Genomic DNA, 16716 nt, shown 5'->3' with positions numbered 1-16716 from the left:
CAGCCTGCCCTGTATGAAGACATAGCGCCCCTCAGTGTCAACGTTGCTGTGTGTCAGTGCAAATGGAACCCCTGGCCGTACCCAGATCAGAGTCCCTCGTGCAAACGCTGAGAAGGTCGTGGCGAATATTTGCCCCCTCCATCTACGGCGAAGCGTGGCTACCTCTGAGGCTACCAGGTGGGTCTCCTGTAACAGTGCAATCTGTATCTGATGTCTTTTAAGATAGGAGTACACCTGATATCTACGTGAGGGTGTGTGCATGCCCCTGACATTCCAGGTACAAAATTTAACCGTAGTCATCACAGTGTCCATCTCGCCCAAGTACCCACTCCCCCCTCCCCAACCCCCAGCCCGCCCCGGTCACACATGCACAGCAGCAGACATCAATTACCATTTCTCCAACCCGCCATCCCGCACAGACCCAGGAATGCAAGCTGTAACACTTTAGTGCCAACACTAGTCTCAAAAAGAACATTAACAGAACCATAATACCAAAAGGGCAACAACAAAACAAGTCGCCGCCCAAATGCTCTAACGAGCTCAATCAATCCGTGAGTTCAATGGGGGGATGACAAAGTACGTTACTTAAGCAATACAAGATAGTTCACTAGGCCAAGAGAGCCGTGGTGACTCCCCTCCACGGGCTGTGGGCCAAAGGGCATCAAAAGTCAATGGCAGCGCCCACAGTCGGAGCCAGAGTGTCTAATGTCACAGGACCAGGATGCTTTGTTCCGGGGGGATCTCCTCTTCCCTCCCCCGAGGAGCACTCACCTCTAGGGGTCCGTCCACCCCTTCAACACAATGTTTCCGGTGTTACTCAAGTAGAACGGCTCCGACCCCCTTCTCGGCGGCAGGGGCAGCTCAGAGTTCATTAGGGAGGTGGGGGGGCGGAAGCAGGGCACAGGCCCCGGGGACGGAGCCGGTTGCGGCAACCGGAGTCTTCAGAAGTGCCGGTGGGGACCTCCAAGCGGGTCAACCATTGTAGTGCATAGCCTGCTATACGTCGCCAGCTGCTGCAGTCCGTCCAGGACTAGGGTGAGGAGGGTTGCTATGCTATTAGGTCCGCCGTTTGGGGTGTGACATCCGGCAGGCCCTCTGTATTCTGTTCATCCGGCAGTCCGTACAAGTATTCGTCGTCCTCGCTCCCACGTGATCTTGGGCTGGCGTTGGAAATCAGGATGGGTGACTGTGATCCACTGAGCTCGGCCGCTATCCGGAGGGCTTCTTGTTGTTCACTTTGAATTTGCGCTGGGGTGGGGCCTATTGCCGTGTCCGCGGCGGGCGACCTGGTCGGCGAGGTGCGCCGGTGTCTTCGTCTGCGGGTGCCGCGGTTTCTACGTTGCTCCGTCGGTGCGGACCCGTGGTCCGTATCAATCCCAGAATCCAGCCAGGACGCAGCCGCCTCAGGAGTATCAAAGAAGTGAGTCTTGTCCTGAGCCACCACCCGGAGGCGTGCCGGGAACAGTAACGAGTACTTGAAAGCTAGGCGGCTGAGTCGCTGTTTCACCGCTAAGAACGATTGACGTTGTCGTTGGACTTGCACTGTGTAGTCGGGGAAGAACATCGCCTTGGCGTTGTCCACCTTTATGTCCGATAGTTTCCGGGTTTCGCGTAGGATGGCGTCCCGATCACTGTAGTTATGCACCCGCATAAACATTGGTCTGGGATTGGAGCCCTCCGGGGGTGGACGGGACGGCACTCGGTGTGCCCGCTCCACCACAAAATGCGGTGACAGTGTGCCCTCCGGCAACAGTTCTCGGAGCCAGGTCTCCATGTGTTCCACTGTCTCCCTCCTCTCCCATCGTTCCGGCAGGCCTACTATGCGCACATGGTTCCTCCTGGCCCGCCCTTCCGCATCCTCCGCTCTGTCCTCAAGGAACTCCACCCGGTTGAGGAGGTCACGTATGTGCTTATCCGTCTGTGCCAGTTTGGGCGAGGCCTCCGCCATTGTTTGTTCCAGGACCGTGGTGCGTTCAGAGAGTTTCTTGTGGTCCGCCCGTAGATGTGTCAGGTCCACCGCTACCTTATCGATCTTGGTCTCCAGCGATGAACGGGTCAACTGCATGGATTCCTCCAGGCGCTCCATGGCCGCCAGCATGGTGTCCAGTTTGGAGGCAGTTTGGTCAGCCTCGGAGTTCTTCACCATCTTTCCCTTGTTCAGTGTCCCACCGGTGCCTGTCTTCGCTCTAGTCCCCCCTGACATGAGGCTGGTCGACGCTGCGAAGCAGCCGGGTGGGTAGGCCCCCGCAATCAACACTGTTGAGTCCCGTGTGTGACGGTTACAAGGTCAGGCACTCTGCGCCGCTCGTTCCGGGCGGTGCGTGGCTGGCGAGGGGACCGCTATGCCGCCAAGGCCCCCGGGATCCCGCTCTGTGGCACCGCCTGAGGAGGGCGAGAAGGCGGTGTCGTGATTGATGTGGGAGCTCCTATGTGTCACCGGGTGCCACTACGAATGTCTCAATGGCGAACCGCCTCCTGGTAGTGCCACGCGTAGGCCGGCTAGGCCGGACCGCGTGGCTTCTCCGGCCGTTCCCGTCCCCCGGGTCTGGGAGGTTCCGCCTGTCCGGGCGATCCTGGACACCACCCAGTGCAGCGCAGGGCTCCGTGCGTCTCAGCGTGGGGTGAGTCAGTGGTGTTGTGTGCGGGGTTGCACTGGTTCCGCACCCGCGCGGGTAGAGTCTAGCCCCCTTGATGCAGGGCCGTTCGTCAGTGGGGTTGCGCAGGTGTGGTCGTGGTCTGCTCAGGGTGCAGGCCGGGTCCCCGAAGGCGGACCAGGTCCGATGTCGGTCTGTGACTGCCGCAGGGTGGAAAGTGGGAACAGGGGCCCAGGGTATGTGACCTCACTGTCTCCGTTGGTGGTCGCCGGGGCCCAGGGGCAACAGGGTCAGTGGGGGCACCCAATCGGTAGAACGCGATCCCTCACCGGGGACCACGTGGCTCAGCGGAGTGTTCCTGGCGCCGTCAGGCAGGAGGGCCGGTGCCACAGTCTTCGATGGTCGAAGGGGGTCGCCTCCGCTCCCAGATGCTGGGGCCCCTGAGCAGTGGGGCCACCAGGGGCACCAGGCGCAGTGGCGCGATCTCGTTCCCCGCTCTTTGTTGCTCAGGGGAGGGTGCACGCGGCGCGGCCTACCTCGTAGGGCCGGATCCCCGGCCTCTGGTGAGTGGGTTCGCCGGCCGGAAGTGGGCCCAGGGCGGGTAGTTGCCGAGGCCGCCGCCGGTCGGAAGGTCTGTGGCTCCAATCCGCCCCAAAGTCGCACCGTCGGTGGATCAGGCTCCGGGGTGCACTCGGTCCAAGTCTGGGTCCGCCACAGCTGGAAATGACGGAGAATTGGCCCGTGGTAGGGGAGCTTCACTCGGAGCTCAGCCCGGGCACGTCCGTTCACATCGCGTGCTAAGCCACGCCCCCATTGTATAATTTGAATTCATGGGGCAAATTCCCAGGAGCATCTTCTCAGTCAGTCAGCTCCTTGGCTATAGTCCAAAGGTCACTGTTCCAGAGACTTGCGATTCTTGCGCAGTTGTAGTTTCAACAAATATTGAGTACAGCGTTACAAGACAGGCCAGTTTTCAAAGTGTAACAGGAAATGGAAAAGAAACAGTTTTAGAACACCGAATAAATGAATGCACTGTATACCATGAATTTCTACTCTATCCCCATTATCTTTAATGTAACTATAGCATTAGGATTAGGCAGAACGAACAGCTTAGCATAAGCAGCAGTGCAAGCTTCTCGCATGTGAGAACATAGAGCAGCCATATTAACACTAGTGTGCAGAAGCAACAGTTTCCCTCCAAAGCTGAAAGTACGTCCTGTCACGTGAGTATAACAGACGCATGCGCAGTAGAAAATCCTGCGTAGCAGCAGCCATATTAGATGCAAGCAATTTAGGATTAGTAAACACAAAAGCAAGCTTCACTCGGATACCCAAATGTTGATGGAAAATGCGTAAAATTAATAAGACAAACATGTTGGTTAATTCTATTAACGTTATTTGAGGTTCATTAGTACAAGCAAGTTGCTTCATATGCGAATCCTTGCTCCATCAGTGGTACCCAAAACCAGCATAGGATATACCAATCAGATCCTTAGGATCAAACAATATATGGAGAAATTAGATATTGAAGCTCTTTTTGACTTTGTCAAAATATGTAGAGTACACTTATTCTTTAAACTATAGCCCATAGCAATAACTTCCTAACTGGAGGCGCATCTAGCAGATGTGAAGGAAGGCAAGGTACGGAAGAAATGGAGACTCGGCTGTATTTGGCTACCGACTCTGCCTTTGCCAGTACGGTTTCACATTTTGCACAACCTGAAGTTGATGAAGGCTGCAGTTGGTAAATAAATGGCATTCCAATATTCAAGCCTTAAATGAATGAACCATTCAGTAGTGTGCCATGATGAACTGGATCAATGATCGGTTTTAGTGATTTTAATATTTAAATGTCCTAAAAAATACGTTTATGCAACATTATTTACCAGAGTTTGTAAGGAGAGTTTGCATCAATCAAAATCTAGGCGCTGGAAAATGTTGCTAAAGATCAAGGACTGGTGCCCATAGTTTCAGAGGAATAGATGATGTCACCTGAGTGGATAACAGCAAAATCTCAGTTATCGGAATCTAATTTCCCATTCCTAGCTGGCATCCATCAGTAAATAATAGATAATGAATTGGCCAGGGTTCCTTGGGCATCGGAAAGAGGTGCCACCCAGAGGGTTAGTAGAGTTGGATAACCGGACAATAAGTTGGGTGTCATGTGCATACATATAATAGGAAGCGCTAAAAGCATAAGTAAGGATATGGACGTTGTATAATCCTTGTACGCTCCTCATGAGAAGGGGTAGTAATAATCTGTTCCCTCTGGTAGCTTTGTCAGAAAGTCTTTAGAAAGCTTTCCAGAACTGGCACATAGATGATAAACTGTTAAATTCACATATTTAGGGCTACCAGTTGTCCACACAACTGATAAGCAATATTCATATAATATAGGTGTAGTGACTGATATCATCCGTACAATTTTGGAACTCGCTTCCACTCTCAATTAAGGAGAGGGTTGTCTTAGCTAAGTTGACTTTTCTTCCTCTGCTTTTGTACATATTGCAGAACACCTTCCTATTCTGAGGTGGACCTGTAGGAACCAGATACATTCCTGTCATGGGATGCAAAACAAAGTTAAGTTGAAATAGACATGTGCAGACTTGATTAGGGGACACGGGGTTCTCCGCTACCTGATAAGAGGTGCATGAAGGAAGATAACTGGCAGAAGAGATTTCTTAACGGATCTATATGGGAGAAGCCCCTCACATAAAATCCTCTCACCACGCCCTTTCTCCCTTCTCCAGGGATTTATTTATTTATTTATTTATTATTAATCTTATAGAGCGTGACAGCTACCCGTAAGGGTTTCCCGGCACTGATTGACAGTGATAGCATAGTAAATCCCGAAAAAGAGTTATTGGGCAAAAAGCCAGGTCTTTACGGCTTTACGGAAGCGAAGATGACAATGCTCCACCCGTAAGTCCAGGGGAAGAGAATTCCAGAGTTTGGGTCCTAATACAGCAAAGGAACGACCACCTGAACTTAGGCACACAGAACAGATGTTGGGAAGAAGAGTGGAGAGAGCGTGCGGGTACATAAGGTTTGACGAGTGATTGGAGATAAGTGGGGGCGGCTTCAATTTTAATCTTATGCATAAAGCATAGTGCCTTAAATTTTACCCGGTTGTCAAGATTAAGCCAATGGAGTTGCTTGATGCGTTCAGTAATTGGATCATATTTCCGGCATCCACACAGAAGCCGTGCAGCGGCGTTCTGAACTAGTTGGAGACGGCGCATGACCGCCCTGGTAGCCCCCAGATAGAGCACGTTACTGTAGTCCAATCTAGAGGTCACCAGGGCCGTCACAACAGATCTCTGGGTGTCGGAAGGCAGAATCCAGAAGATTTTTCTCAGCCATCTTAGAATAGTAAAGCAGGTGGCTGCGACTTTATTGGCCTGGTCTTTCATCAATAGATCCCTATCGATAAGAACCCCAAGATTTCTCGCTCGTTCCGATGGAATGGGTAAGTCGCCCATGGTCGACGGCCAGTGTCTCGAACTCCATAGATCAGGCTTGTTACCAAAGACAAGCACCTCCGTCTTGTCGCTGTTGAGCTTGAGAAAATTACGGCTCATCCAACGGGAGATGTCACTAAGACCTGATTGCAAAGAAGAAGGTGAGGAAGGGTCGGCTTGGGATAGGGAAAACACAATCTGGGAATCATCAGCATAAGTAAAGAGATTAAGACCAGAGTGATGTGCAACATGAGCCAGAGGAACAACATAAAGATTGAAAAGGAGAGGACTAAGGATAGAACCCTTGGGGACACCATGTGGAGAAAGATAAGTGTTGGAAGTGGAAGTGTTGGAAAAGATTTGAAAAGTCCGGTCAGTGAGAAAAGACGAGAGCCAGTGCAAGGCTTTGTCACATATGCCAAAAGAGGCAAGGCTACTGAGAAGGATACTGTGCGAGACAGTATCGAAGGCTGCACTGAGGTCAAGCAATATCAGTGCAGCCGTTTCACCTCGGTCAAGTAATTGGCGAAGATTCTCGGTTACTCCTAATAGAGTGGTTTCAGTGGAGAAGCCTTGACGAAAGCCTGACTGGGAGGGGTGAAGGAGATTGTTAGTGGTGACAAAGCGTGATAGATGTAAATGAATGTGCCTTTCCAAAATTTTCGAAAAAGCCGGCAACAGTGAAATGGGACGGAGGTTGGCGGCAACATTTGGATCCGCAGTGGGTTTCTTAAGGAGCGGGGTCACCATTGCATGCTTCCAGCTGTGGGGGACCGTGGCTGAGTCAAGAGAAGCATTTAGTAAAGTACAGATCACATTGAGTTGAGAAAAATGGATCTAGGATTCTAGATGTTTCAACCCTTTAGACATATAAGTAGTTACTTGGCTGTGGCCAGATGAAGAGAGGGGGCTACAATATAACGGGGGATATATATCCAGGGGAGATCTTTGTATCTTTTGATGAGGTGCAGGAGACCTTTAGGGTAAGATCTGGCCTGTTTCTCTAATATGAGAGGTTGGCCAGGATAGCTAGAAAGATATGGACAGACTTTGTAAATAAATGTGAGATCCCAGACATTAGAGGCACTACTGATCCTAGGACAGGGGCGCATGCTAAATTCACTGCTTCCTAAACCATTGAAAAGTGATAGCAAAGAAGTACACTTAAAGGTGAAACAGCAGTGTGGGGGGTGAAATCCATGCAGCCATGACAGAAGCTGAATGGAAAAAGGCTTATATTCAAGCGAGGGATGCATTCAGTAATGCAGGATTAAAGTTAGTCCACCGTGTATAATTATCCTCATATAAAAATCAAGAAAATATATCCTGAGAGGTTCTCCTCCTGCCCTATACGTGGAAAAACATGCTCATGCAGAATACTGCTTGGATATTGGGAGAAAAATGTGTCTAGACTGCACCCAATGACAGCCATCTAGAACACTCCCTTAAACAATAGCTATTAACCACAATTACTAATCCCGAAAAACGCTAATTAAAGCAAAGATATCTACTTGCTTCAACCTAGAGGCCGTACTGAAAATGCTTGGGGAAAACATAAGTTAGATTGGGCCATGGCTGAAGACTTCTGTATGAGAATGACGAGAAAGGATGAAAAAAGCAGTAGAAGATTTAGTTCAGTGGACAGACGTAATAAACAAGCTAGTGGGGACACCAGTGTCCAATATGTCACAGATTCATAGGCCCAACTCGGAGAAATGTATGAATCTGGAAATGAGTCTTGTATAATGTACAATGTGGAATCGTAATTCAATTTCTGTAAATAGAAAAATATAACCTCATGTTCTGTCGAATGTATAGAGTAATACTCAATGGATTAATACAGGCACTTGTGTAGATTTGATGCAACAGTGTTTGTGTTGTGATTTGCACCAAGCTTAAAACAATAATCAACATATTTAAAAAATCTTGAACTGTTCAATGAACATTTAGGATTAGTAATAATTGCTCTTGAAAACATTGTTCTTGAATCCTTCATACATATTTGAAAAATAGTTTGACTTGTGTTTTTATGTGTACTGTATTGTTTTATCACTATAGAACCATATGTTTATATTCTGTAGCTATTACACTATTATCCTTCCTCTGTAAAATGTATGCTCATAAAGTTTAGCGCAGTGAAATGAAATATGTGATATGGTTTTGGAACTTGGTTGCATTACATATAACTCATGCATTTTGCTCCAATTCCCCACAATTTCCTAATTTCCCAAAGAGTCTCAACATATCTAAATTTGACTTAATTAAAGACTTGCCAAATAACGTAATCTGTAATTGAATCTAAATAGATAATGGTATTGTCCTCTAAATAAACATTATAATACTGACTACAGGGGGATTTGCTCCCTAGGGATTACAGATCAACATTTTGATAGCAAAATGTAATCCTCTCATGAGGTATAGTTTTAAGCGGCTGGACACCAATGTCTTCATGTGAACACAAGTCCTAAGATTTCAATCAAGTGTTACAAAATGTACTACAATACAACTCAAAAGCAGCTGTCGTGTGCATAATTTCTTTAAAGAAATATCCTTGACATGATTGGGATATGGCTCTGATCAAAAAAAAATTTTAAAGTCAAGGGGGCGGGGTGGGGGACAAAGACTCTAATCATTGGAGTTAAAGCCTACAAACCATAACGCAATTCCCACAACTTTGAAATAATTCACATTCAACCTTCCATTTCCCCACAATAATTCATTATCAAAGGTAACTCTGAACTCACAGTCTAAATGGCGTATATGGCTAGAAAATAGATCAGTAAAGCAGGAGAAAGAGAGACTGCGAAAGATATTCGGAGTAAAGTAACAAGAGATACATCCTGGGAGGAGGAAATCAAGTAGATGGAGATTTTTTGAACTACCATAGGGTGAAGCAGACAAAGATAGCATCACATGTAAGAGTAAGCAAAAATAAAATTGAGATTCGGAAGACACTGGACTGGGTCGAATTGAAGGGGCGAAGAGAAATACGGTGGAACAAGAGGCATATAGCAGCAAAGGAGACATTCACAAATGTAAGAGACATGTTCAGGAGAAGCAAGAGCGTAGTCCAACCAAGCTTGTATGAAAGACATCTAGGAGAGCAACAGAGACATTGGGAGAACAGTGGTACAAGTAATTGTGCCATCAGAGAAGCAACAGAAACATCTGTGTTTGTACAGAAGATTTGCAGAATGAGTAATAGTATCCATACAAACAAAACAAATATCCAATCAAGCAAGTGAGGCATTAAAGGGGAACAAAGAAAACATCTTGAGGAGTAAGTGAGAAATCAAGGAGGAGCAACTCAGACATCCAAGGCAATAGACTTCTATGGAGGCAAGAAAGATATTTATGGGAGCACCAGAATCATTTAGGAAAAGAGACCTCAGGTTTAAAGGAAATTTAGAAGAGAGAAAGAAGCTTGTGCGAATAGGACAAATAAAGTGGCATCCATGAGACTTCAGCAGGAATTGATATACTGCTGTCAGGAAAGTTGGATGTTACTAGTAGTGCAGAAATATAAGCTTATGTGGAAAAGCCTAAACTGGGGAACTGTTGGCACAGTCAAGATTTTTTTCGCAGTATTTATCACATGGAGAGTGATGGTGGCAGAGGTTTTAAAATGGAAATTGAGACTAATTGCAATTGGTTTTAGTGTGGAAATGATGAATTTACATATTTATCCAGCAGATCACACAGTTTCGCAACCTGATGTTGTATTCGGAAAAAATGGAAAAGAACCGCTACATCAAAACTATCAAGATAACACAAGCAGAAGAGAAAGAAACAACTGCCAGAAAACAGGTAAACAGGCATGAAACCTCTGCTTCTGTGACACAAAGCTCATTACATGCACACTGTTCCCCCATTCCAAGCCACAGTTTCACATAAAAGAGGCAGTCTGGATTCCCAGCAATGTCACAGTCCTTCAGACTGAAGACCCCCACAGAACGGGCATCATTAATAAGTGACTTAGTACAGCAGAACAATAGTAAATCAAGATTTCTCCTTTACTACAGCAATACATCCAAACACCTGAGATTTAAAGAAATTAAAACCTTGGTTTGCTCTTCGTTACTCACCACAAATGAAATTACTTCTTTAGAATGGTGTTTTGTTTACATTTTTAACTTCCATTTGTTTACTTTCATCTATATATTGTATTCTCCAGGATCTCTAATTCCCAATAAGAACTCTTGTTTGAGGACAGAAGAGCAGGCTGTAATTGTTATTGATCATCCCGGGTCAGAAGAAGATAAAGGCCGCACTGACCCTAACCTGGGTAAGTAAAAACAAGCTTCTCGCCTGCCATATTAACGACATTGAACAGAGCGGGAATCATTAAAGCACATGCCCTGCTGCCTCTGATTTTCTTTAATCCAGGTGCGGTGCGTCCATTAGGGCGCTGGGGCGTTTCCCCACCAGCCGCCCGCGCCCACAGCTCCCTCGGCATCTCTGAACTTAAGCAAACGCTCAGTTTACTTAAGAGTTCAGATACACCGAAGGAGAACTGACAACAATCATGTCAGTCAGCCATGACGTGGGACCGCCCACCCCCTTCATAGTCTGAAGGGGTGGGTGGTCCGGCGTCATGTTGACTGATAGGCATTGTCAGGGTCAGGCAGCAGCACAAGCACGCATGAGTGGGAAAGGTCGTAAAATATTTCCTGCGTGCCCAGTCATGCGCACTGGCGTCTGCTCAGGCTGTCGTATGCCTATTAGGAGAGCGAGGGTTGAGCAAAGGCTCAAACCTCAGTCTCCTAATGGGCTGGCGGGCGGAGACCTTGCCCTAAGTCAATTCTGGCGCTGCTCCAGCGTCAGGATTGGCTGAGAGGGTTGCCACTCACTTGCCAGCACTGCAGCTGTGATGCGGCTGCTGAAGACGCCAACAGACCCGAGACGGCGTGGACCAGGTAAGATTTTTTATTTTTTTCTAAACCTCCCATCCGAACCCCCCGCAACACCCCCCACCCGAACCCCCCGCAACACCCCCCACCCTGCAACACCCCCCACCCTGCAACACCCCCCACCCTGCAACACCCCCCCTGCAACACCCCCCCCTGCAACACCCCCCCCTGCAACACCCCCCCCTGCAACACCCCCCCCCTGCAACACCCCCCCCTGCAACCCCCCCCCCTGCAACACCCCCCCTGCAACACCCCCCCTGCAACACCCCCCCCTGCAACACCCCCCCCTGCAACACCCCCCCCTGCAACACCCCCCCGCAACACCCCCCCCTGCAACACCCCCCCCTGCAACACCCCCCCCTGCAACACCCCCCCCTGCAACACCCCCCCCTGCAACACCCCCCCCCTGCAACCCCCCCCCCCTGCAACACCCCCCCGCAACACCCCCCCCCCGCAACACCCCCCCCTGCAACACCCCCCCCTGCAACACCCCCCCCTGCAACACCCCCCCCTGCAACACCCCCCCCCCTGCAACACCCCCCCCCTGCAACACCCCCCCCCCTGCAACACCCCCCCCTGCAACACCCCCCCCTGCAACACCCCCCCTGCAACACCCCCCCCTGCAACACCCCCTCCTGCAACACCCCCCCCTGCAACACCCCCCCTGCAACACCCCCCCCCCGCAACACCCCCCCCCCGCAACACCCCCCCTGCAACACCCCCCTGCGAGCCGCGACTGCTCGTAAGTATACCGTCTCCTTTTTCCCCCTCCCTCAAGGATGTTCCTCCCGCGTCTCGCCAGTCTTATTCGCTCTCTTCCTCTGTAAGGCCTGGAGTCAGGAGTAATGCCCTGTAATAAGTAATAGAATGGGATCAGAGGGATGCAGGCAAATCGCTAGTGTTAACCTCTCTGTTTATGCCCGTTGCTGTGCTTGTACATCCTGTGGAGTGGTGCTCGCTAGTTAACCTGTGCTCTTAGACCCCCGATCTCCCTCCATCACGTACCCACATTCCAGCCCAGCACCTAAAAACTGCTCACTCCAGGGTCATGGCATCGAGACACACTGTGTTCTGGGAGCCCTGGGTTTGACAGCAGGGTAGCGGTCATCTAGTTCTCTGCACTTCTGAGCCTCCTCTCATGGGTTTGGCACAGTCTTGGATCTCATCACTGTTGACTTCGTCCTTTTCCTCACTGTGAGAGGGGCCGTCCGGTTTAGTTCTTCTTCCCTACTCCAAGCTCCCGGATCCACACGGTACTCCAGCTCATTATTAGTGTGGGTAGGTATGCTCACCCGCTATGCAGAAGTTTCTAAAAATGATACATGGCCGATAAGAGTTTGGGTTATAATGATTGGCGATCTCTCAGTTTATACTAGATGATTGGCATGCCTGTGGTTTATGCAGTGTCACACCTCTCAGGTTAAGCTATGATGAGAGCACTCAAAGGCTTATGCTTTCATTACTGGTGCATTCCTTGATTTATGCAATGATGACGGACACACCTGGGTGTTACACCCTTCATTTACAGTGTGATGAATGGCACTTTTTTCATGTTATGCAAAATTGAATGGCGCACCACTTCATTAATAATATGAGATGGATGTTGACATGAGCTTCATGGATGCTGATAATGACTTTGCCTTCGGTATACGCTAAGATAATTTTGGCACATACCTCAGTTTATGCTGAGATCATTGGTGTACTCCTCAGTGTATGCTTTAATAATCAGTGTACCCCTAGGATCATGCTTTATTGAATAGGGACAAGTGTGGCTCACTGGTTAGAGCAGGCAGACCCTGAAGCAGAGGTCAGACCCGGGACCAGGGTTCAATTCCCGACGCGGCAGGGTCTTGAGCTCAAATGTCCATGGACTCGATAATTCTCGCTTCGGTGCCTGACCTAATCATGGGTTCACCCTCTACAACTCTGGGCATTAAGCTTGCTTAATCTCCACAACGGCCCCCCGCGGCGGGATGCCTGGCTTTCACCTTGGGATGCCCTGTAGGGGCTATCTCACAGGGAAAAGCCAGGACGGGTTCCCAAGGCAAGCGCGGAGATACCCCTTCGGGGGTCGATTCTGGCGCTATATAAGAAACATAATAATAATAATAATAATAGCATAACCCCCTGGTTTATATTTCAATGAATGGCGCAGCACCCCAGTTTATGTGTCCGTGATTGTGCAACCCCTCGGTTTATGTTTTAAAGAACTGTGGTACCCCTAGGTGTATGCTTTGATGAATGACACTACTTTTAAGTTTTATGCTTTGTTGAATCAAGGTACCCACTGGTTTATGCTTTGTTGAATGGCGCTACCCATTGGTTTATGCTTTGGACACAAGGGTACATCCCTAAGGTTTATGCTTTAATGAATTATGCAAATCCTGGGTTTATGCTTTAATGAATAGTGCTACCTCTGTATTTATGCTCTAACGAATGGCGCTACCACTGGGTTTACACTTTTATGAGTAGTGTACCACTGGGCTTTTGCTTTAATGAGTGGTGTACCATTGGGCGTATGCTTTAATGAGTGGTGTACCACTGGGCTTATGCTTTAAAGAACTGCGCTCCCCCTTGCATGTATGCATTAATAAATGGTGCTACCCTTGGGTTTGTTCCTTGACCAATACTGATACCTATTGATATATGCAATGACAAGTGCACATCTTGGTTCATGCTGGGATTAATGGTGCTTCCTCGATTTATGCTTTATCATGCGATGCACCCCTCAGTTCATTCTATGGTGACTAGCGCACTCTAGCTTTTACACTTCACGGCACACCCTATGGTTATGCCATTCCTCTGTGTTCTCATCAAAAGCAGAGCCTCTATGTTCTAACTTAGAACACAGAATTTCACTTAGAGGAAGGAAACGATTACTGCACGGGATTGAGGGTACCTGTAGTGTATAGCCAATTTGTGAATGCCAGACCCATTGATTAGCTCGGAGTCTAGTGTCTCTTGGGAAATATAAGTTTCTTTTGTGGGACCATTAAAATAGCTCGCTATATTGTATATCTATAGATTTGTCCATTGAACTTGTTCACATCGCTAACTAGTGTTTTCTATTGTAAAGGGTAGAGCCAAAGCAGTCTTGCTTAGTACCCTAGCCCTCTTCAGAAGACAGACTTGCTTGGCAACCCAGAAATTCTCTGAAATAATGTATGAGTTTTCTTCTATGAATGCCTAGAAGAACTGAAATTTTAGTCCATTTATCACAGAAATAGTGCTTTAAATCTCACCAAAAAGATGCCAATTAAAAAAAAAATTCTTCCAGGGGAGAATCCCCCCGAACTCCCCTTATTGCTGTCGGGCTCGCTCGCTGCGCAAGCTCGCATACGTTGATTCATTCTGTTTACGCCCCACCAGTTTAAAATTCCACCAGCCGCCCCTGCTTTAATCATCACAGAATGGCCTTGCTCTTGTTCAGGTAACCTACACATCTGTTCCTAAGTTTGCCACTTGTGACTTTTTTCAATATAGCATGTTTTTTTCCATAGCAAACCTTGTAGTGCAAAATCTGGAAACTGCTGGATGAAAGTTCGCCAAATTTACTTTTAGGGACACAGCGGCCTCGCCATGATTCCATGCCTTTGCTTGTGGTAAGTTTTCTCACAGCCATTCATGAGAACTATGCGAGTGTCTGCTGTGCACACCCCAGTTGTGTACATAGTGCTTGCGCCTTAGGGCTACCGATCTCTGGATAAGGAACCAAGAATCCTCAGGAACAGTGACCATCCGTTATTTATTTTAACCCTTTCGATGCTCATGACCAGCTCAGCTCGTCATGAGGCACAGTTGAGCTGTGCTTATGACGAGCTGAGCTCGTCATGAAACCATAGAATTCAAGGAATTTTAGCACAGGAGGGGAAAAGTCACAGCAGCCAAGGTGTTACATGTACCACATATAATGACACCCACCACCTCTTCCTGAGAAACCAGATCAATTGGAAAACAAATCTTTAAACACTGTCCCAAACCATAACGCTCTCCCTTTCCCCAACCCTCACTCTGAGCCCCACAATAGTCCTAAAATCATAATTATCACAGCACTAACCCTGAAACTAGCCCCAGCTGCCCCATATTCAGAACCTAGTACTAATCCTATTCCTAACCCTGTGCCATGCTCTAAATATGTGCCTGTTCCCACTCTTGCCTTAACAATAGGCCTACCCTTACCCTACCCTTTAACCTTACCCTCAACCGTACATGTACCATCAGTGTTCCCCTAATCTTCTCCCTTTCACTAATCCAAACACTAATACTTTCCTCTGTGATTTTTCTTCACAGTTTTTTTTCTGCTGAGATTTTTGGCTCCCAAGATTCTTGAACTTTTTAAAACTCTTCACCTCCTCACAAGGCAAACCCAATTTGTGTATCTCACATTCTCCAGTATTAGGGTGTCTTTCATAGTTTCACATGCTTGAATAATTCCCTGTCGTCGAAGTGGGAGTCCCACGGTACATAAAATAGTAGAGAGAGAGAGAGAGAGAGATATATATATATATATATATGTATGTATGTATATATATATATATATATATATATATATATATATATATATATATATATATATATATATATATGAGGTATGTCCAGTTCCCAACGAACGTAGCACAGCGCAGTTAGCCACACCAACAGACAGGAACCAGCGAGACCCAAATGGTGCAAATTTGATTTTATTTAATATTAAGCCCAGCACCAATCCGCCATGACGCGTTTTGGCTAGAGATAGCCTTGATCACATGAATATATATATATATATATATATATATATATATATATATATATATATATATATATATATATATATATATATATATATATATATATATATATATATATATATATATATATATATATATATATATATATATATATATATATATATATATATATATATATATATATATATATATATATATATATATATATATATATATATATATATATATATATATATATATATATATATTAATATTATTCGAATGCCCCAGAACACAAGGACGCCACTCCAAGGGAGAAGATTCACAAATCTTTAATGCAGAGCCACAGCACGCAGTCCCAACCAGTAATCAGTCCCAACGCGTTTCGGTGCACCTGCACCTTAATCATGGGTAGGGGAAAGTTTGGCAAAACCCGGAGTTGGAACCTCAATTTCATGTCCCTCAGGGGCATTCACTCTCCAGTTAGTGGCATGCCGGGATTTGAAGTTCCCAATCCGCCCTTTCGGTAGGGTCCGTAATTTTGTCGATTTTATTCTTGTTTCCCAATGTCTTTGTAATGTTTCAAGCCCTCCAGTGGGCTTCAGGACAGCATGCCTGGCTCAAATTACGCTCTCTCTCGCCGACCGGCTGTAACAGTCCACAGCCTCGCAGACCCGCATTTACTTGCAGGCGGTGCATCCTCCGCGGCTTGGAGCCTGCCGCGTAGTACATTATTCGAATGCCCCAGAACACAAGGACGCCACTCCAAGGGAGAAGATTCACAAATCTTTAATGCAGAGCCACAGCACGCAGTCCCAACCAGTAATCAGTCCCAACGCGTTTCGGTGCACCTGCACCTTAATCATGGGTAGGGGAAAGTTTGGCAAAACCCGGAGTTGGAACCTCAATTTCATGTCCCTCAGGGGCATTCACTCTCCAGTTAGTGGCATGCCGGGATTTGAAGTTCCCAATCCGCCCTTTCGGTAGGGTCCGTAATTTTGTCGATTTTATTCTTGTTTCCCAATGTCTTTGTAATGTTTCAAGC

General features: G+C 47.3%; 1 protein-coding gene across 2 annotated transcripts in view; it reads left to right on the top strand.

Moving 5' to 3' along the window:
• LOC147703510 (uncharacterized) overlaps nucleotides 1–16716 on the top strand; it is a 172481-nt gene that overhangs the window by 52670 nt on the left and 103095 nt on the right. The window contains exons 4-5 of one of the 2 annotated variants that reach the window (XM_086931879.1): nucleotides 9749–9862; nucleotides 10230–10340. In XM_086931879.1, coding sequence (XP_086788005.1) covers nucleotides 9749–9862; nucleotides 10230–10340 — 225 coding nt within the window. Of the gene's footprint in view, nucleotides 1–9745; nucleotides 9863–10229; nucleotides 10341–16716 lie in introns of both variants that reach the window. The other variant, XM_086931878.1, reaches the window with a different exon arrangement.

Source organism: Lissotriton vulgaris, chromosome 7 (genome assembly GCF_964263255.1).
Source record: "Lissotriton vulgaris chromosome 7, aLisVul1.2, whole genome shotgun sequence".
Taxonomy (NCBI): Eukaryota; Metazoa; Chordata; class Amphibia; order Caudata; family Salamandridae; genus Lissotriton; species Lissotriton vulgaris.
This window is presented reverse-complemented; position numbering and strand designations above follow the sequence as displayed.